The 22,773-nt window shown below is 47.5% G+C and overlaps 1 protein-coding gene across 1 annotated transcript in view; it reads left to right on the forward strand.

The window, feature by feature from the left end:
• The window catches only part of EIF4G3 (eukaryotic translation initiation factor 4 gamma 3), a 146,586-nt gene that overhangs the window by 43,642 nt on the left and 80,171 nt on the right, over window positions 1-22,773 (forward strand). The window contains 1 exon segment of the mRNA XM_030963703.1: window positions 5,806-5,934. Coding sequence (XP_030819563.1) covers window positions 5,806-5,934 — 129 coding nt within the window.

Raw genomic sequence — 22,773 nt, forward strand, 5'->3', positions numbered from 1 at the left:
TTGTATTATCTTTTATATACCCCATACAACACTTAAAAAACACTTTGAAAATATCTGAAGTCCTTTAAAGAAGGTTATTTTTTTTCATTTCTTTCCTCCCAAGATATAATGCAGATGCCTGTGGGGAAAATATGACTGTAAAAATTTAAATTAATGTAAAATAGAAAAGTAACTGTGAAGAATGACCTAAAATAGCTTTTCAGTGTGGAAAAATATCATTCCTTGCTATGTTCCAGGAATAGAAGACAGGGCTGGAAATATCTCAGTTCCAGGATCTGAGAATGCAAAAGTTTGAGAGAAAATTTCATGTTTTGGGGAAAGGAGAGAAATTTCTCGGCTGGGTTCTTTTCAGGCTTCCATTTGAAGCCCCAGGCAGATTTCAGATTCAGAGGGAGTCTAGGGAAAAATGAATTGGGATGGAAAAAGCACATGATGGGAGTGCCTTGACAAACTCATTCATGAAAGGTCTCAGTGGTTCGTTACACAAGGAACAGCACCATGTGTTTGAGGCCTGGGTTTGCATTAAACAGACATTTTGAAGAGCACTGTGAGGTTACAGAATCTTGAAGGTTGGAAAAAACCTCCAAGATCTTCAAGCCCAACCTTCAAGTGCATCCTCAGTACCCAGGGGCTGCTTTTTCCCATCAGCATTTTACTTGCTTGCACATCCTCTGTGGGATTCCACGTGGATTATGGATCATCACTCCCAGAGATGTGTTTTTCCAGAGCATGGCTGGTGTGGGAAGAGTTCTGGGGTCCAGAAGCACCACGTGGTGACTCTGAGCTGCCCCCGTGTTGTTCCCCTACATCATGCATGGGGTGGGAGCAGAAATCACTTGAGATATGGGCAACCCACAGATAAACCCCCAGTTTTTAGTTAGATAAAGAGAAAAAATAATTCAATTATCCTTTCTGTGCCTTTCCACATGCATTATCAGGACCTTGGTTGCACATTCCAGAGCTCTTTTTTCCCTCTACAGCTACAAAAATGGGAATGGAAAATCATGTGGCTTCCACTATGAGCCCTAATAATAAAACTAAATCTGAGGAACAAATTTTCCTGTAGGACAGAGGTGGGAGGTGAGGGAGAGGCCAAGTGGGATGAAGTTTGTCTGAGAACTTGGAGATGCTCAAAATTCACAACAAGGCTTTGGTAGAACCTCTTTATCAAGGAAATCATACTGGTATTAAAACCAAACCTACCTAAATTCATCATAAGTCATCTTTATTTATTTATTGTGACATGTTATACTGAATGGGTTGTTGGTTTGGGTTTTCTAATAAATAAGTCCAGCAGTAAAATTATATGAAAGCAAGCCACAATTGGAAATAATTATTTCCATGAACTAACCTTGTAATAATTTTCCCTCATCAGTAATGGAGAATGCTCTGTTGCAGAGCTACTTTTGGACATAAAGGTTTGGGGGTTGTCCTGTAAACTGCTTCTTGCCTGCTTTTTCCAAATCCTCTACACTGCAAGAAATGAGGGTGGTTACTTGTGTGGCCTCTGAAAGATCCAAAACCTGCATAGTTTAGAAGGGGCAAAAGAATGAAATTCTGTTTTTGTTGTAAATTATTTCAAAGAAATATATTCAAGTGAGTTTTTTGAAAAGATGTAAACCTCTAACAGGAAGGGAACTGCACAAAAGGTGAGTGTAAATCCCACCAGGCACCCCTGTCCTGTACCCAGGGGAATGGAGCTGAATCTATGGGAAATGAGATTAAGGAGCAGAAGCAAACATTCAGCACGAGGCACAGCTCTGGAATTGGATAAGAAGAATGATGGTGCTCATGGACATCCTGTCTTTGCACAAATAACTGGTTTTGGCAGGTTATGGTGGAGGTTTGTAACTGCTTTAGTAGCATGTTGTGATTGACCAAAACTACTCTGGGATAAATTCTCGTGAGCTGAGGAGCAGCACTGAGGCCCCGAGCACCCTGCTCCAGTGGAAGGTGCTCCTGCCCATGGAATGGGATGAGTTAAAGGTCCCTTCCAACCCAAACCATTCTGTGCTTCTGTGAACAACTTCTGGATGAGAATTGACTGGGAGTGAGCGTTAACAAGGTGTGTTTGTGTGGGGAGAAGTCTCCTGGCCAGGTGCAGCCTGGAGCAGGGTCCCTGTGGTGGGGCAGGATCCAGCACTCGTTGAAGGCACTCGGTGATTGCTGTCCTCATGTGCCCTTGGAGCAGGTACCACGTCCTGTCAGGGTGCCCAGCTCACTCCAGCTGGGGGCAAAGAAGGCAATGGGGCAGTGAGGTGCTGAAGAGCCCCCTTGTCCCAGATTTTGAAGGACTAAGGGTTGACCCTCATTGCCTCTTGGGGTATTTGGTTGTTTTCTGTCCTGGGGTGCCCCTTGGTCCCCCCGAGTGTTCCACACCCAGCAGAGGTTCCATGATTTGTGTCCTTTGAAAGGATCTTCCTGCAGTGAAGTGAATCCTGTAGAAAAGGGATTAGGGGGGATTAGCTGCTCCAGCCTCCCTGTGCTTAAAGGAGGGATCTGGGTCAGGAGGCCGAGGCTGTGGGATGTGCAGGAGGGAACCTCAGTGCCTCATCCTGCTCCTGCCTAGAATCATGGAATGGTTTGGGTTGGAAGGGTCCTTAAAGCCCATGCAGTGCCACAGCTGCCATGGGCAGGGACACCTTCCATTACCCCAGGGTGCTCCAAGCCCTGTCCAGCCTGGCCTTGGACGCTTCACAGATGGGGCAGCCACAGGGTAAAGAGTAATCCCAAACTCGTATGAGATGCTAAACCCAAAAGGTGTAAAAAAATCTCAGAAAGAGAAGAAGAATTCCAGACTGAGGTTTTATTTTGTATTTCATTATCTTTTTCCTTTAAAATACAGGATTAAGGCTTCTGGAAAACTAAAATTAGCTCTTGCTACTCAGGGAAAATAGAAGGTGATGCCCTAGCAAATTAATATGTAATTTTGTACATCCATTTTTAGGAGAACAGTTTAACCTATAGATTTAAGGAGGATATTTGCTTCCATAGTCATCTCAGACCATTTAAGAAACAGCAAACCACACCCTGGGCTCTATGGGGGCAGATACCCCAGGAGTGATGAGCTTAGACAGTCTCTACCTTTTACCTTTGTTAAAAATTACTGAAAAAGACACACAAATTCAGCAAGTTTGTCTTCCTTTACTACCTGTTTACATTAAAATCAATGTCTTATAATTCAGTTTATTTGTAAATAATTTGTTGTAGGAAGAGGAAGGTGTGGAAACACCAACGCTGCTGTAGCTGCTGAGAAAGGCTCTGTGCTTTTTCTTCTGCTGGAACAAACATCAGTCCTTGGTTTGGATGCACCGAGCTAGACTTGGCTAAACTTAGGAGGTCCTGGGAAATCAGTGGTAGGCTCCTACAGGATACTCTCCAAGTGAGCTACTGCCAAACTATCAAGCTGGTACAATTTTATAATTGTTCTGCTGCCTTCATTGGGCTTTCAAGCCAATTTTAGAAGGTCCAGACCTGTGTCTGTCATGTGTCTGCTGCACTGCATGAGGGTATCTCATGGACTCATTCAAGCAGCTGCAGTTTTCCTCTCAGTTCAGCTTCCAGATTTCAGATCCAATCACGAGAGCATTTCTTGATGTCTTTCAGTAGCCTCCAGCTTAGGTTATTTTCCCCAAGGCAGTGCTGGAGTCACCACCCCTGGAAGTGTTCAGGTGTGGGGATGTGGCACTCGGGAGCGTGGTTTAGGGGTGGACCTGGCAGTGCAGGGTTTATGGTTGAACTAGATTGGATTAGATATTGGAGGGCTTTCCAACCTTGGTGATTGTGGGATTCTATTCCACAATTCTATTTGCATGTTGTAATTTCTGAGCAGGAGGAGGAGGACTGCTGCGTGCTCACAGTGACCTGGGGCATTGGTAGTGCAGGGGCAAAGCCCTGTGTGGGCTTGGCTGCTGTTGGAGCAGAGGATTTTGGATGGCTCCAGCCTTAGCTGGAGCAGTGTTTGCACTGCTGAGAGCAGGGAGGTGAAAACTGGCAGTGGTTGAAGTCCCACAGCTGTCACAAAAGAACCTCTATTTTCCCCCAGGAAGTGCCATTGGAGGAGAATGGTGAGGAGCAGAAGCACAGCCTGCCACTGGGGCTGTTGATAGGAATTATTTCCTTGTGTTTTGGGTTGCCTGTGCTTCCTCCCCCTCCTGGCCGCATTATTTGATATCCATCACAGCCCAGAGTCACTCCCAAGCACTGAGTGCTGCATGACTGACACGACAGCTCTCTCAGGGTTGACACAGGAGTCATGGGACAGACTTTCATTTTCTCGGGGATGGGCTGTGGAAAGTTTTATGGAGCTCTGTGTGAGGCTGGCTCTGATCCAGCCGAGGCTGCGTGCGCACACCTGCCAAGAGAGATCAGCCCGAAAAAGAGATGATTCATCCCTGGCGAAGGGAAGGATCCAGTTGGGGACACAGGATGAGGTTCTGTGCCTGACCCACCCTTTCCTCTGATGAGCACTCGGGGGCTGTAAATCTTCCCTCGGTGAAGGCTCCTGGCCCGTTCCCAAGCCCTGGAGCTGTTGCACGTTGTGATTTCCTGGGATTTCGGGGCTGGCGCAGCTGCTGTGGTGGTTTAGGAGCTGGAACGACAGGCGTGGACACTCTGGGTGTAATAAAGTGACTTGGAAAAAGCACTTAATGGTGAACTCCGTGACTTCTGCTCTCTTGGAGCTTGGAGCTAATACTCATTAAAGGAGCCAGGAATTTCCTTCTGCCTCCTTTACCCTGCTGGGGACATTTATGCACACGTTGGCCTGTGCAGTGCCAGAGACCTGTGTGGGCTTCAGGTGCCTTCAGCTCAGACTGGGGAATGTTAAATGGGACATTGGGATAAATCCTCCCCTGGGAGGGTGGGCAGGCCCTGGCACAGGGTGCCCAGAGCAGCTGGGGCTGCCCCTGGATCCCTGGCAGTGCCCAAGGCCAGGCTGACCGGGCTTGGAGCAGCCTGGGACAGTGGGAGGTGTCCCTGCCCATGGCAGGGGTGGCACTGGATGGATTTAAGGTACCTTCCAACCCAACCCATTCCATTATTAAGTGGTGCTTTTTAGCAAACAAATGAATGGGAAAAGGTCAGTGAGAAGCAAATGCTGAATTTCAGTAGTGTGGGTTTTAACCCAATCTGCCAAAATTTTAATTATGTTGAACAGCTGGAGGTGTCACCCAATAGTTGTGTGACTTTTTTTCCTTTGATTCCCCTTTTTTTTTCATTATAGCCACTCTCTAAAATATATTTAAAACAGTTCTTAGAGGAGATAGTAAAGTGGAGCAAATATTTGTGTGCCATTTTTCGAATGCTTTGCTTAATGTGTTTTGTTGAGCATTTTTAATAGAAGTTGAGAAAGGAGATAAACATATGCAAGATTTGCTTTGCTGTTTGATTCTTTGCTTGTGGCAACCCCTGCAGATACCATGACCTCTCTGCAGTCCTTTGTTTTTCCTTTTTGGAGGGGAATATGCAAATTTCCCCCTTACTTTGGTGCTGGTAATGTGTATCAAACCAAGACAATCTCCTTGCAAAATCCCAATATTTTTTTAATATGGCTTCTCATGGAGGGATCAGAAGGTCCCAGGCCTGAAGGCAGAGGGATCCCACACATTTCCACCAGTGACTACAGCTGGTGCTCTGATTTTTTGATCCTTCCACATTTTCCTGAATCACATAAATAATTAAATAACTTGGGCAGTGTTTCACTTCGATAAGTATATATTATTTTCTCTCTCTAGATATGTACAATGGAGTCTCTGCAGACTGATTACTAATGTAATGTTTTACTAACAGTTTATCTCCACACAGGTAACACAAGTAGCAAGACAACCGGGTCCTCCTGCCCCATCCCCTTACACTGCACATGAAATAAATAAGGGACACCCAAATCTTGCTGCAACGCCACCGGGACATGCATCGTCCCCTGGGCTCTCACAGGTAAGACCTGGCGTTGGAGCAGAGCATTCCCAGCCTCCCCCTTCCCCTCCTGTGCCATCCTCAGCTTCTCTGCTCAACAAGGAGCTGACTTGTGATATCTGTGACCAGTGTAGAAGGTGTGGCTTGAACCTTGCAGTGAGTGACTTATCAGCAGCACTTAGATTAGCACACTAATGCCATCAATTGGTATTTATAAATGAAATTTATATTGGTAAATTTATACCAATTTATTTATATTTATACCAATTTATAAATGAAATTTAAATTGGTATTTACATATTTATAAATTAAATTAAATCGGTATTTAAATACCAATTGCTATTGGTATTTAAATAATTAATGTATAAATTATTATTAATAAATGAAATACAAGTTTACAGGCATTACTTGTATTTTCATTTATATTCTGAATATTTTTTGAGTAGGCATTAGTTCCTTCTAGAGTCCGTAACAGAAACTAAAAACAACTTGAAAAATTAGAGAAAATAATTGTGGATGAGGAGGAATGTGTTTTGCTGTTGGATCAGGCAGTTTGGGGCATGGTCTGACTTGCAGGTTAAACACCCTAAAAGTGCCCTGTGTCCTGACTTCTGGATTTTCCAAGGGGAAATCAAGATGGTGCAGTTTTGTACAAGATGGTGCAGTTCTGTAATTCTGAGAAATGGGTCAGGAAAACGAGTTGCACAAATGATTTCTCATAAAAGAGATGAGACAAAGGGCTGGTTACAGAAAAGTCCAGAACAGGAGATAAATGGGAGTTATAATAAGAATGGAGAAATAGAATTTAGTGAGATATGTGGAATAAATTGGCCTCTTTGTAGCCTCTATTAGATAAATATTCTGCAGGGCTGACTTGAGAGTGGAGAAGTTTATCTGAAAAAGGAGGGGGCAAAAGAGGCAGGTAATGGGCTGAGAAAAAAAGGGAGATAAAAGATACTGGGATGGGGAAAGTGGGATGTGTAAGGAATGAGGTGTGAGCTAGAGGAAAGCCTGGTGTTCCCTCTGCTCTTGATGGATTTATACTTGTGTGGATCAAGCAGGGAGGCCTGAGCAGGTCAGCTGTTAAGGAGAGTGGGTTTGTTCTGAGGAAGAGGAGCAGGATGAGAGGCCAAGGGTGGGTTGGGAATGGAGAGGTGATGTGGGGAGCCTCAGGTGGATCTAAGCCCCCCTGCCAGCCTCTGAAACACTAAACTGCAGCTGACCTCCCAGAGCAGGAGATGCCTGGAAACAGGTCAGGAAAGGAACACTTCACCTGAATGATGCACACTCTAGATAAAGCATGATGGGGCACAAACTCGTGGTTGTGTTTGGGATGTGCAGATGCTCATCCTCCATGGCTGGGACATCAGAGGCTGCATTAGTGCTGTTGGGGCTGTTCTTGCACTCCAGCTGCAGGGTTTGGGAGCAAAGGCTCTGGGCTGAGGGCTGAGGTTCAGGGAACAGGGAGGGCACAGCAGGGTTGCAGAGCAAGCCCTCAGATGCTGCCTGGCTTTTGTCATGGATCAAGACATTCCTTCCTGGTAAACCTCATGTGGCAGAGGAGAGGGGAAGAAGAGAACATTCTGGGCAGCCTCTTTAAATCTATTGTAACCAAGGGATTTCTCTTCTTCCCTTAATATTTTCCATGGAGTCAGTGCATCCATAGAGAGTGGGCTCTGTGCCAGATCTCCAGGCAGCTGGATAATGCTGCTTTCCTCTTGGAATGGGGGTCAGCCTGTGTCCCTGCTGTGCTGCTGCAGTGACCTCAGACCTCCTGGGCCCTGGGGGGTCCCAGGGTGGCCCTGCTCCCCCTGTGAGGAGCCAGCCCTGGTGTGCTGAGGGCCAGGAGGAGCAGCAAGGCCCAGGTGTGAGGCAGGTGGAGCTTTGGGGCCAGAGAGGGGTGGGCACTGCAGAGCTTTCCTCCAGGGGATCCCTGCTGAGGTGGCATTCAAGGTGGCTTGGGTGGTGATGCCAGGCTGGACAGGGCTTGGAGCAGCCTGCTCTGGTGGAAGCTGTCCCTGCCCATGGCCAGGGGAGAGTTGGAGCAAACTGATCCAACCCAAATCATTCTGGGCTCTGTGAAGAGCCAAAATGCAGGTGTCTGCACTTGGGACACCAGTAAGGCTTGAAAGGGGATCAAAGCTTTATAGAATAACCTGTCCCCAGGGACAGTTTTCTGTACTCTTGAACTATTAGAGATTTGGGTAAATTTATATTCTGAATATTTTTTCTGTGTATCTCACTTGGACCCTGTCAGGAGTTGAGTTTCTGTGTTTTGTTATGGTAAGAAATTCCCAAGCTAAAGGGAGATTTGGATGGAAGTTTAACCTGTTCATTCCATCTGTGATTTGTCTCCCCTGGGCTTCAGGGAACACCCTGGTGCTTGTGTTAAGAACGAGGTGAATGGAGGTTTCCTATTTCTACACCTCTTGTAGTTTGTGAATTTCCATCATGTTTTCTTTCATTTGCTTTCTTTGAGAAAGCAATGAGAGAGTAATTTTTGAGTAATTTTGTATGGGCACCTTCAATCTTAAATCCTGCTGTTTCCCTTTAGAGATAAAGGGACCCAGGCTGACATGGGATTCAGATGAATGTGTTATGATTAATTCCTTTAACAGCAATAAACCACAAATAACTGTATTTTACCCACCCACACTGCGTTGATGATTGAACACTGAACAAAGGTTGTCTTTGCCTTTGTCCAGTCGTGCCTAACATAGCAAGGGGGTGTTTGTGCATAAAAGATAAGGACAAGACCACTTTGTTTGAATTAGAGTCTGATTAAGGGTCATTGATTTCTCCATCAGGCTCCTGAGTTAATAAATACTCATCAAAGTGAGTCTTTCCAAGGTAGGGACTGCTCTTGAGGCAGTAGTGAGTGAAAATACTGGTGGGTGTTTGAGGCTTTGGATGTCATCTGGTACTAAATGGAGTTTGGGCAGAGGTGGAATGTGTGTCACTGTGGTGGGGCAGATTGCTCTGAGTGCTCAGCAGAGTCTCTCCTTGCTGTTACCCAGGTGGGATCTCAGCATCTCCTCAGGCTCTAGAGTTTCTTGAAGAGGGGATCTCACAGAATCATGGAATGTCCTGAGCTGGAAGGGACCCACAAGGATCAAATCCAACTCCTGGCCCTGCACAGACACCCCAACAATCCCAGCCTGCCCAAACCCTCTGGAGCTCTGGCAGCCCCAGGGCTGGGACCATTCCCTGGGCAGCCTGGGCAGTGCCAGCACCCTCTGGGGAAGAGCCTTTCCTGAGCTCCAACCCAAACCCCCCTGGCCCAGCTCCAGCCCTTCCCTGGGTCCTGTCCCTGCTCACAGGCAGGGATCAGAGCTGTCCCCAGTGAGGGCTCCCCTGGGGCTCCTCTGCTCCAGGCTGAACACACCAAGTGCCCTCAGCTGCTCCTTGTGTGGCTCCTCCAGACCCTCCACCCTTGGCAGAAGCCATGCTCTGAAGGAGGAGGTGATTTAACAAATGCTTTGGTTCCACCAGTGACCCCTCACTGTCCTGGCTGCTCCAGAGCTGCCTGTCCCAGCACGTCAGGTGCGGTGATATTTTGAATTCTAGTAAGTGATAAAAGGAATTGCTGTCACTTACTGGAGCTCCAGGAGCTGGAGCAGGTCACTGGAAGTTTGTGTGTGATGAGATGACAGCATTGTGCCCAGTGGTCTGAAAAGTGAGGGTTTGGGAACCAGGGATCAGGGAATGCATGGGGTATTTAACCTGAGAAGTCAGGTACAAGTGAACGTTGGAGCTTTGTTTGGTTTCCTTTAGCTTTATCTAAACAGACAGAAACAGCTGGTTCTGTGGTGCTGTGGTTGGGTGGCCCTTTCTCTTCCTCCTCCACCATTTCCATCTGATGTAGCCAAAACAAGAGCAGGGCTCCCTACTCCACCTCCTCTGAGGCTTTCCCAAGGGACACCTCCAGCACTTTGCTGCCCCTGAGGATTAGTTTGTGCAGCACAGTGAGGAGGCCTTGGCAGCCATGTGCAGCAGTCCCACACCCCCATCTTTACAGCAACAGGCAGCATCTCTGCTTCCCAAATTCCAGGGCCTTGAAGTCATAGTGCTGAGCTCTGGCACAGGGGAGTGCACAGCACATGCTGCTGCAGTGATGTTATGGCCAGATGTGGCCCCAAGCACATAAAATTTCATATTCCTGTTGGGTTTTGCGTGTTTTTCTCTCATTCTGACAGGGAGAGGAGGGGCACGGCCCCTCTGCCTCTGCTCTTGCCTTGAGGCTGCAGAAAGGGCTGGGTTGACACAATTCCCTTTCTTAGTGTGGGGAGGAGAGGAGAAGCCATTGGAAAAGGAGCAGAGCAGCTCCTCCTTGGATGTGGCTCCCAGAGCAGGTAATGCAGAGCTCAGGAAGGGCCTGGATTGACAGTCAGGCACCATCCCATGATGGATGGAGAATCCAGAGCAGGCTGAGAGCATTCCCAGAGCCCCTCTCAGAGAGCAGCTGAAATGCTGTGAATCTGCCCCATTCCAGTGCCTGACACTGATGGATGGGGCAGCCATGGTAGGATGGGATAATGGGAGAGCAGGAGCAGGAGCCAGGGCAGCTGGGCTGGGAGAAGCAGGAAGGAGCTTCCCTCTGCCCATGGGGTGAACAGAGGAGGAGAGGGCTCCTCCAGAGGCAGTGTGCAGAGCTTAGGGCTCCAGGAGAAGGCAGTTTCATCCCCCTGTGACCTGGGGGTGTTTTGGAGGATCCCAAGGAACAAGTGCAGTGGGTTCTGGCGTGTGAGGGTGAATGGTTTGGAAAAGACTCTTGCCTTTCTCTGCCTCAGCTTTAGAACTGCGGGCTCCAGTGGGATGCTGAGGGATTCTCTTAGTCCAGGCCCTCAGTTTGGAAGCATCAAACAACCACACTTGGAGCAAATTGCCAGGAATTTCCTCTCTAGTCAGGGATAGCTTCAGCTCTCATTAAGAACACGCTGTGCACTGAGCAGATTGGTGCTGCCTGCCCACGGCTGCCTCTTGGGATGGGCTGGAATGCTGGAGCTCCAGGGAGCAGAGGATCCCACAGCACTGATGGGGACCTTCCTCTGGAGCTGCTGTAGTTATGGACATCCCTCACCTGCTCCTGAAAAGGTCGAGATACACCCAAGTGAACAAAAGTGCAGGAGGGCTGAATTCCCTGGATCTTGGTGCACAGAGACCTTGACTTTTAGGTGGCTGATTGAAATCCAGAACAGATTGTACCAGCTGAAACTTGTTACCATCTGGTTCTGTGCCTGAAGTGAAGAGAGTTTTGTGGTCTCATTCTGCTCCTCAAAAATGTCACCATCGTTGAATTAGTGTTTGTAATAGCAGGGAGACATTCCTTAGTACCTTCAGGTCTGGGAATGTGTGCCAGGAAGCAAGTCTGCCTGCCATCTGTGGCATGTTTATTAGGCAATCCCCAAGCCCCTCTTTTATGATCTTGGATCCTTTCGACAGGAGCTGGAATAATCCTGTTAGAACCATGATGTTTATTCACTGCTTCTATCTTCTGCAGCCCAATTTGAGATGCTTTTAATTAAGGAATGTTTATTAAGGGATTGTAACAGAAGGAGAGATGTAATTTAATTGTAACCTCACCCATTGGTACCCTGGGGTCAGTCAGGTGCCTTGGGACGTGGGGGTTGTTACTCCTTGTTCTCTTCTTGTGTTGGAGGCAGCTGCCTTTGGAGTCTGGTTGCTACACATGGAACTCAATGACCAGGGACAGGACCCCAGGGCAGGGCTGGAGCTGTGTCAGGCTGGAGCTCAGGAAAGGCTCTTCCCCAGAGGGTGCTGGCACTGCCCAGGCTGCCCAGGGAATGGTCCCAGCCCTGGGGCTGCCAGAGCTCCAGAGGGTTTGGACAGGCTGGGATTGTTGGGGTGTCTGTGCAGGGCCAGGGGTTGGATTTGGTCCCGTGGGTCCCTTCCATGATCCATGATTCCTCATTACTTGGGTCCACATGTGCTTTGCTAGAAGGAAATAGTCAGCATAAAACCAGATAATAAACTTCCTCTGCCCCTGGGGCACGAGGGCTCCCAGTTTTATTGTCTAATTCAGATAAACTCCCTGTCCATCATTTTCTGTGTTCAGGAGCATCACTGTGGATCCCTTGATCCGAGTTTATCTCTAAGATTTGCAGGGAGCTCTTCCCCCAGAGAACTTCCCTGTGTAGGAACCTTCCTTGTTCAGTGTAAGGAAGTGTTACCACCAATTCCCTGCTGGTTAAACCCACCCAGAATCCCAGAACTCTTATGGTTGTCAGTCAGGGAGTTTATTTGTGATGTAGACACAGAAAGAAAGGTAAATCCTTGTATAAATGAAGAAGTTGGTGCTGGACCAGCTGAGGGAAAACGTTGCCTGTGTGTGCTGCTCCTCCAGGCAGCAGGTTCCAGTTTCTTGGATCTGCTGTCCATTCCAGGTAATGAGAATAAGACAAATTTAAACAACTCAACTCCTGATAGTTTGAACAGTAAACCTACCTAAATAACCAGATTATTATATAGTAATGGATTTTTTTTCTGATTAGTCAAGAGTTTGACTAGTCAGAAAAAAAATTTTCTTTTTCTTCTCATTTCCTTCCCTGTGCTTCCTTCTGTACATCCAGGTCAGGCTTCATCCCCAGCACATTTCCAATGCACTTTGCAAATTCCAGGCTTGCAGGAATATGTGACTGCAGGTGGAGATTTGAAACTGTGAGTTATTTAATAGCTGATAAATCCAGAAGTGTAATCTTCTTTTGGCCTTTGTGTTCAAGACCTGCTGGAAGTGCAGCTGAACCCTCTGGTTTGTAATAGGATTAGGAGGTTTTTGATTGGGTTAATAATGCTGGGAATATTTCCTCTGAGAATGTATTTCATTATTTTTGGTTCATTACTGTGCTTTTTAACTCATCAAGTTAAGTCTGGGCAAGTCTGGCTGGAAACATCAAACATGTCTTGTGTCTCAGTGCCTTTGGTCTTCAGGGGGCTTTTGTGTGGGGATGCTGGGCTTCATGGGTGTCTTCTAATTTGGGACAGCATCTGGGGGTAAGAGCTGCAGGAAGGGAGAGTTGGGAAGGCATAATGTAGCTTCAAATGCAGATTAACACTATTTATTTTAATTATTTAACCTTGGAAGCAGTTGGCTTTCGTAAGGTGCAACGTAGGAGGGATGTATGAATTAGTTTTAGTATTTGTGCACTCAAGAAGGACAGAAAGAGCCTTTAATTTATTTTTTTCTAGCAAGGAAAAGAAAGAAAGGAAGATCCATTACAATTTTATCATGTACATGTGCAAAGAAAATATTACAGCACAAATACTGAGTCTAGTTGGGATTAGGTTGTTGTCACCTTATTGTAATCTTCCATACCTTCTGGGTGATTTCTCATGGGCAGTTCCTCACAGCACTGACTCCTCCTTCTTCACAGCACAGCCAACAAACTCCAATTCTCTTCACCACTAGCTAACCCACTCTTTTGTAGCACTCGTCTCCTTATTGGACACAGCTGTGGCCCATTCAGGGCAGAGCTGTTCCTAATCTTTGGTGATTAGTACAGCTGCAGCTCCTCAGGTGTGAGACTGCCTTCTGCACTATTCTCTTACATTCTATCCCTCCACACTAGGTCTGCCTTTAGACCCACCCCTCATCTGTCACATAAAATCCTGTTATAGAATCCCTGGATGGTTTGAGTTGGAAAGGATTTTAATTCATCCAGTGCCACCCCTGCCATGGCAGGGACACCTCCCACTGTGCCAGGCGGCTCCAGCCCTGTCCAGCCTGGCCTTGGGCACTGCCAGGGATCCAGGGGCAGCCCCAGCTGCTCTGGGCACCCTGTGCCAGGGCCTGCCCACCCTGCCAGAGAAGGATTCCATTCCAACACCCCATCTATCCCTTCCTCTGGCAGTGGAAGCCTTTCTCTTGCCCTGGCACTGTGAAGAATTCCTGCTCTGAGAGGTGTTTAATCTCTCTCCAGGCACTCTGCTTGCCCAGTGGGGAGGGAAGTGTTTTTCTGCTGCTGTTTGAGCTTTTCCTCTCTGGAGTAGCCGTGCCCTGGCTCTGAGTGCTCCTGGCCCTTCCAGCCTGGCCAGGCAGGGCCTTTGGAAGGGAAAGCTCTCTGTGGGTGTCTTGGCCCCACGGCCCATCCTGGCTGCTGCGCGAGCGGAAGCGCCTTTGTTTGGCCTGTCAGATTATTGGGAATCAAAAGCACTTCTGGACTTGCCAGTAACTTGGTTTGGGGTGGAATAAAACTGCATTTTTAATGGAAAATCGAACTTCTCTGTAGCTGTTTCAAAATTCTCCAGATCCCTCTCTTCAGGACTCTTCCACGTGAATTTTCTGTTCTCACAGTCACGTGCTCTGGGCTTTATTTTGGTGCTTTTCAGACTTAGCCACTTGTTGAACCACATTTTTATTCATAATATAAGAAGACAAAACAATACGAGGCAATTTGCCATTTTCTTGCATTTAATAACTTCAATTCTGGAATTCCTTCTGTAATAGCACCTTCTGTTCCATGCAATTTAATGGATGTTTTCTTGCATGCTCCAGAAAATACAGAGTTTTTAAACAAACACCATGTGTTCAGTGAAGCACCAGAGTCAGCACAAAAGTCAGGGCTTTACACAGCCTGTGTTTTGTGAGCATAAAGGGCATAAAATATCCCTGCAGCCAGAGAACCCAGGGAGATGGAGCCCTGGAGTCCACTCTTAGCTGTGGTGTCAGACTGGGAAAAAACAGAGGAATAACCTCTGGAGCCATTTAACCTGCAGCAGAGAGGCCACATTGCAGAGGTGAGGCTTTGAATCCATGAACAGCCTGGTTCTCCTGCCAGCTGAGCTCTCACTGTGCTGCTTTCCATAGAACCAACAGAGATGTTGGAGCCATAATTCCACTCCCTGCAGCCTGGAAGGGCTGTGCCCATGTTCTCCACAGATCCCTCCTTATGGTGCCATTAGAAAGCCAGAATTTATTAACTTGCTTTAACTTTGTGCAAATTCAGACACTTTGTATGAAGGGTGTTTCTGGGCTTCAGTGGAATTGAGTAAAACTTTGATATTTTATCTGATTGCTGCCCTCACACAGTGAAGGTTGGGAGACCTGGGATCACCAGGTGCCTGCTCTGAGCTGGATCAGCTGGAGAGAGAACTCTGGGCCACCTCCCCTTGGGTCTGAGTGTCTCCAAGGATGGCAGCGTCCTCTGAGATATCAGAGGACACATTTGTGGAGCTTCTTGTTGCCTTTTGGAAGAAAATGGGAGGAAGGCTGCAAAGCTGCTGATGCTGTTTTGATGTGGAATCGGGTCTTGGCTGGTTGGGGTTGTGTTTCTGGGAACAAGTATTGTCCTCAAAGTCTGTTTTGTTAAAATGGGAGGCAGTTTTATAGAACAGGTGAAAGGCACTCTGTGAACTCAAGCATGTTTCTGCAGACAGTCCCAGCTCTGCTTTCAGCAGTGGGGATGTTGGAATTTCTGCTCTCAGCACACACACACACACACACCCATATTTTTGAGTACCTTTATTACAGAAAATGCCAATTTACTTAATTTACATAATGATCATTAGCAGACCACCCCAGGCTGCGAGCCAGGTGCTGCAGCCAGGGCAGAGCCTGGCAGTTCAGCCTCAGGAAGGAGCCACATGAAACCACAGCAGAGTTTCCAGATGTTCTGGAATGTTTTCCTGTGACATTATCCGTGGCCTCACACCTTCAGTAGCAGCAGATTCCATGCTGATGGATTTAAAAATGGCTTTGGGAAGGAGCAGCCACCAGCAGGACCCCTGTCCACCCCCATGGCTCAAAATCACTGCTTTGGTTTTGCACTGCAGGTCCTCTGCTGTGGCTGGAGTTCAGTGTGGGCTGGAGCAGTGCCTGGGAAGGGGAGGAGGATTCTGTCCTCCCTCAGGCTGGGGGTTCTGTTTGTCCTTGCACTGCTGAGGGACACAAACAGCCAGTGGAGCTGAGGAGAAAATCTCTGAAACCCAGAATGGTTTGGGCTGGAGAGACCTTAAAGGGACCTTAAAGCTCATCCAGTCCCACACCTCCCACTGTCCCAGGCTGCTCCAGGCCCCAGTGTCCAGCCTGGCCTTGGGCACTGCCAGGGATCCAGGGGCAGCCCCAGCTGTGCCAGGACCTGCCCACCCTGCCAGGGAACAATTCCTAATTCCCAGTGTCCCATCCATCCCTGCCCTGAGGCAGTGGGAGCCATTCCCTGTGTCCTGTCCCTCCATCCCTTGTCCCCAGTCCCCTCTCCAGCTCTCCTGGAGCCCTTCAGGCTCTGCAAGGGGCTCTGAGCTCTCCCTGGAGCCTTCTCCAGGTGAGCACCCCCAGCTCTCCCAGCCTGGCTCCAGAGCAGAGGGGCCCCAGCCCTGGAGTGTCTCCATGGGCTCCTCAGGACTCCCTCCAACAGGTCAAGAATGTGCATTTTGTGTCTCTGTGGTCCTTTGTCCAGGGAACAGCAGACTGTTCCTTCACCATCTTGCCTTGGAGACAATCTCATTATCCACGTTGAAGTAGGAAAAGTGCCTGTAGCTCTGTGGGTGTTACCTGAGGCTCAGCTTCCCTGTGCCTTCCTCCTTTGCCCCCTCAGATATGTGGGGTGAAAACATGGAAAGCCATAAAAAAGATTGTTACAAATTTGGCTGTGCAGGTAATGACACAGGTGATGTACCCTGAGGCAAACTCCTGCAGAGGAAAAAGGGGACAGAGAGGAGTAATTCCTCCTGGCTCAGGATATTTGTATCCTTTGAAAGGCTGAGCTTAATCACAGAATCCCAGACTGGGTTTGGTTGGGAGGGACCTTAAAGCTCATCTTGTTCCACCCCCTGCCAGGGGCATGGACACCTTCCATTAAAGTGTTAATATTTACCAACAAGAGGAATTCCCTGATGGCTGGGCTTATGGGAAAAGAGGGACTAAACCAGTGGACTTGTCAGGAGAAGGGCAGTGAGGATGCCAGCTACTTCTTCTCTGCGTTTTCTACTTGTCTGCAATTTGTTAAAGTCCTGAAATCAGGCAAAACACCTGGAGCTGAGTCCTGGCATTTTGAGGAAATAGCTTTAGAAAAAGCCTACATATTTAAATAAACTCACTGAACAGTCACAGTTCCTGTTTATTATGTGCCTCCACCCAAATCCAAACCTCAAAACCTCCCAGTAAATCCAGTGTGCAGAGATTTGGACCAAGTCCCACCCTGGTGCCATCCCAGCCCCTCCATCAGGAGCAGAGTGTTTGCACTGGAAGTGTGTTCATTCTGGTTTTTATGTGGAGCTCTTCATCTGCACAATTTGTTTGGTGTCAGAGAAGAGCTCTAGTCCTTTTGTCAGTGATTTTATGGGGCTTTGAATATTCCAGGTATTATAAGCAGGAAAACTGTTTCTCAGGTGCTGATGCACCCTGCATGGGAGCAGCCCTGGCTTAGAGAGGCAGCAGAGTAGAATTGCTGTATATTTTTGGTTTTGCAGCATTGCCCTGGTGAGGATGAGCTGATTTCAGTGATTCTGGATAATTTGCAAATGAGCTGCTTAAAAAATGTGGCATCCCTGGTGTGATGGGTACCTAAAACTGCATATTTGAACACATGGCTGTGAGTGGGGACTTGTGTTCAAGCAGAGGCATCTGAGAGTGTGTGTGATGATCATTGAAATATCATTGCAATAATGAAAGGCAAACTGGGAGCATTTAGAGGGGAATTGTCCTTGTTTAGTGGTTTAATCATTTGTTGTGCTATTTTTAAAGCTGGAATAGTTCACAGGAATAGTGGGAGAATATGCTTTATGCATTATTTGAGGGGATGCTGTAGAAAAAAAGGCTGAAATGAATAAATTTAATAATTCACATTTCTCCACCATCATCTGTAATATTTGCAGATGAGCTGGATCTCTGTGTTACAGATACTCTTTTTCCTGCCAGCAGCTTCCAAGCCTGTTCTGCTGAGTGCAGAGCCCACCAGGGAGGAAAAAAAGTGAGGTTATGGTGATAATGGTGGCATTCAGGTGTGTGCAGAAAAGGTGCAGGAGTGAGCAGTGCCCTGTTTGTGGTCAGATGCTGGAGGTACCTGAGATCCTGGCATCTCCAGAGCTCGGTGACATAGCTACAGAGTGGTTTATTTTGTCCCTAAATACTGATCTTAGGTCAAAAGCTGCTCTGTCCTCTGTTCAGTGATCTCTGCTGCACCCCTGGGAGTGTGGTAAGGGGGACAGGGAGAGCAGGAACTTCCCTGGATGCTGCTGGAGTTCCCAAGGCAGCCCCTGGATGGGAGAGGAGCCTCCTGTCACTGGCCAGTGTCTGTGGGAGGAGGAGATGCTGGGCTCTGCTGGGATGCTCTGGCTGAGGCTGTTCTCTCTTTTCACACAGCTTTTCACATCAGATAAAAAGTGAAATCTCTCTGTAACCTTCAGTCTTCAGACATTCTGTGCATTTTGGCAGGAAGGGGAGCAGCTGAGGAGGCCAGGAAAGCCTCTTCCCGTGGCACTGAGTTTGTGCTGATGCACCTTTCTCAGAATCCAGGGCATGCAGAAAGCAAAGCTTGGGGGAAATCAAGGTGCTGGGTGTGAGTGAGGAGGGGCAGCCTGAGGAGCTGCTGTTCCAGCCTGCACTGCCTGTGGGGAGTTCATTAGGGAGAAATGAAGAGCCAGGGTTTAAATTATAATCCTCTTACTTTCCCAGAGCTGAATGCCCAGAGATTTCCCTCGTTGGAGGGTTGCAGTTGTTTGGATTGCAGTGATTGAGTTGTCACAGTGATTGGATTTGGGGCTGTGGGAGGGCACAGCCAGCCCAGCTCCACAAAGAAATGATGATTCACAATTAAAAGCCACATCCTTGCTGTCACCATCAGTCCACACTTGTGACTGAAGTGAGGTTTCTGCTGCTGGGGGGGATTTCTTCACCTGTGTCTGAGGCCAAATTCCTGCTGTCCAGGCCAGGGACCCAGGGGAAAACTCTGCAAAAGCAGCCTCAAGGGCTGGGGCATCAACACAGCTGCTCTGCTTGCTCCCTTTGTGGTTTTCCTCAATGAAAATCGTTCAGCAGCTGGAAGGAAAACCAAGTCTGGTTGTTAAAAAAGGGAATAAGAGGAGATTCCCCCTCCTGAGCAATGACCTCCCCCTCCTGTATTGGCTCCAGGGGCAGCTGCCTTTGGTCTTAGGGGTCTTGTGTGAGTAAGAATTTATAAATCTAGGGACAGAACCCTTATAAGGTGCAGTATGAAGAACACTGACTGTCCCTCTGAGTGCCCAGCTGGGGGGTTTGAATCAATATTTAGCATTTAAACAGGTCAGAGAGTGACTTGGGAACAGTGCAGGTTTTATGCAGGAGAAATGGGGGTGGGCTGGGGTATTGGGTTGTTTGGGGGAAGAGATGGATCTCTTAACAGTTTTATCCTCTTTCCAGAAAGGGAATGTTTTTGGTACTTTATGTCTTGACATTAAATAATAAGAAGACACTTTGAAAATGTGTTTGGTGGCACTTGGGTGAGTTTTTAGCTGGGTGCTCTCCATCAGCAGTGCAGTGATACGTGAGATAGAAGAGATGTAAAACCACCAGGGCAAGGGCCATGCAGCACCTCTTTGGTCTGTGGCCACACAGGAAAGGCCTTGGGGGCTGCCCATGGCCCTGGCAAACCCTGGGTTGTTCTGAACTGTTCTGATTGCTCTGTGCCATTCCTCACAAGACATGTAAGCTCAATGCTGGTGTGCAGGGGAGCTGGAGCCATGGCCATGGGACTGGGAAGTGACTGGGAATGTGAATGTTTGGGACTGGGAATGCAGAGGTTTGGGACTGGGAATGCAGAGGTTTGGGACTGGAAATTCAGAGGTTTGGGACTGGAAATTTGAAGGTTTGGAGCTGGGAATTTAAAGGTTTGGAGCTGGGAATTCAGAAGCTTTGGAGCTGGGAATGCAGAGGTTTAGGACTGGCAATTCAGAGGTTTAGGACTGGGAATTTGAAGGTTTGGGACTGGGAATTGAGAGGTTTGGCACTGGGAATTGAGAGGTTTCCTCCCAAGGTCACGGCGCTGGCAGGGCCGTGCAGCTCCTGAGTCACGGTCATGTGCTGGAGCTGCGGGTCCAGTTCTCCTCCTCATGTGTAACTTCAGTAAATTTAGACCCAGCAGCCTTCCCTGAGCCCGGAGGATTCGGGAATCTGCCACAGGGATTAACCCCTTCCCAGCCAAGCCAGCCACAGAGCTCAGCAAGTGACACTTTTCTGCCTGGGGCTGGAAGGGTTTTGTTCCCAAAAGATTTTTCCAGAGGCAGAGCTGGGTGACTCAGCTCTTTTGAGCCTGATGTGTGTACTTTGCCTGTTTATTCCCAGGACAGGCAGTCCCAAGGGAGTCATGTTACACTGCAGGCTCAGTGTTTATTAACCAGCTCGGGCCTGAGCTAAGAATAACTTTTTTCAGTTGTATTGTTGATAGTGATTATTTTTCCTTGCTTAGCACAGGCAGCAGCTCGAGGTGGAAACAGTCCAGAGAAAGGATTTTCCCAGCAAGTTGTGGGAATACATAAACACTCAGCTATTAGCACCTTCCTCCCCTGAACAGCCACAGCTGAAACATAAAATCAGGAAGGTGAGAGCTTTAAGGGAAGCAAATTGCTCAGTCTCGAAGTGGAGCAGCTCAGCAGCGCTCTGTCCTCTCCCAGCAGTTGTTTGAACTTCAGGGATTCAATCCAGCCTTTAGATGCTTCAGAACCAACATTTGTCTGCAGAGCAGTACTTGCTTCCCTGCCTTCCCCTCTGTGGGGGTTTATTTAGGGGATTTTTAGAGCATTTCCTCGCTGATCTCTTCATTCCCTCAGTCCAGCCCCGGTGCACGGAGCCCTGTGTGGCTGCACGTGACCACGTCACTTTCTGTACCCATTTAGCTGCTTGGCACAGAAAAAAGTCCTTTGGCAGATGAATAGATGCAATGCTTTAATCAGCTGATGTGTATGAAAAGCAGCAGAGTGCTGTGATTTATTCTCTTGGATCTTTGATAGTTTATTTAGGCTCCCACAGCCGATGTGATACCTGCAGAATTATTTATAAACCACTTTTCCCTCCCTTTTCTTCCCCCTGTTATGGTTTTAACACAAATACCAGTTAAGGCAACGTCCCCCTGGTTGGAAACATGGAGCAGGGGCATTTGTTGTTGTGCAATAGTTGTAAAACATATTTATTTAGCTGATGTTTGTGGTCTTCAGTGGGATTTGTGTTGCACTTGTTCCTTACTTGTGACCTCACTCTTGTGGGGGTAATCTGTCCAAAACTGCCTTGGTTGATGACACCTTCATAGCAGAAACCCTTCTCTGGCTTCTGGTTAAGCCCTTGTATGTTTTTTTCTTTATTTATACCTTTTCTTCATTCATACCTTCTTTATTTATACCTGGGCTCATTCTGGTAGGGTTTAAATGCTAAAGCAAGTTTAACCCTGGGTTGTGTCACAAGTGACGTGTCCCCAGTGAAGTGCCTTTGGCGCTGTGTTTCCAAATACCTCTTTTATAGTTTTGCTGCTGAAACTCGGAGGATTTTTAGGCTTAGTGACAGCTGTGCTCCCTTTCCCTCACATCTCCTTTGGCTTGGGTGATTAAAAGAAAATGGGGGCTGTTTTGGAGGTGGGTACAGACTTCAGGGCAGCATCAGACACCTGACTTACCTTTGGGAGTCATAGCAGAGCTCTGCTCTGTCACATGCACTTTAAGCCTGAAGAAAATGTTTTCATGAGCCTAAAAATGGGAAAGAATAGTAGATATTTTCTTCTCTTGTTGCTGAGGTGCTGTGGGAGCAGCAGTTTGGGATGAAGTCTCATCTCTTGTGGAGCTGGAGGCAGAAGGAGCCAGTGATCAACTGGTGCATTTATTGGTATAATTTATTTATAATATTTCCCAGCACAGTCAGCTATAGTAAAAGCAAGTGACCCCCGTGGCAGGGAGCAATGACACATCTGACTCCACTGATATCAGAAGGCTAATTAATTACTTTATTATACTCTATTACACTATATTACACTACATTTAAACTGAACTTGTTTAAGCATTTAATTTAGCTTAACTGTACAGAATTTCCTGACTGTTAGCTGATAGTTTTGACACATACATGGATTTAATTAGTTAAGGAATTAAAACACACTAGAATTTAATTAAGTAAATCCTTTTAGGTAAATAATTTTGTTCAATGTATTTTATTTGTTTAAAACACAGGGGCAGTAAATGAGGTAAGAATTGGGAGTTTTTTTCTCTGAGGTTGAGAAAATCTTTGGGAAGCTGTGCCTTGCTTTTCTCTGTGAAGAGAAATGCAGCTACAGTCCCCTGCCCTGTGTGCTCACTGCTGGCCAGTGGGAGATATACAGGGGAGAATGGCTTTAAACTAAAAGGGAGTAGGTCTAGGTTGGATATTAGAAGGAAATCCTTCCCTGGGAGGGTGGGCAGGCCCTGGCACAGGGTGCCCAGAGCAGCTGTGGCTGCCCCTGGATCCCTGGCAGTGTCCAAGGCCAGGCTGGACAGGGCTGGGAGCAGCCTGGGACAGTGGGAGGTGTCCCTGCCATGGCAGGGGTGGCACTGGATGGGGATGATTGAAATCCCTTCCAACCCAAACCCTTCCATGATTCCATGATAGAAACAGCAGCATCTGGACCTGTGGAAAAAGCTTTACCTCTCACATTGGGCAGAGATCCCAGTGCAGAAAGTCAGAGATGCAGGAAGTCAGCAGGAGGATGCTACAAAGGCAGGACAACTTCTGAAGGTTGTGGGTGAAAAGAGTTTCCCCACTTCTCCTTAGCTTTGGGTTATTCATTCTGGAATGACACTGACACCAGCAGCTCCAGCAGAATCACTCATCAAATAAAAGGGGAAAAGAGTTGATGCTGCATCTGACATATATATAAAAAAAATAAAATAGAAGGCTTTTTTCCATTTAGTTGTTTA

Source organism: Camarhynchus parvulus, chromosome 21 (genome assembly GCF_901933205.1).
Source record: "Camarhynchus parvulus chromosome 21, STF_HiC, whole genome shotgun sequence".
In the NCBI taxonomy this organism is placed as follows: domain Eukaryota; kingdom Metazoa; phylum Chordata; class Aves; order Passeriformes; family Thraupidae; genus Camarhynchus; species Camarhynchus parvulus.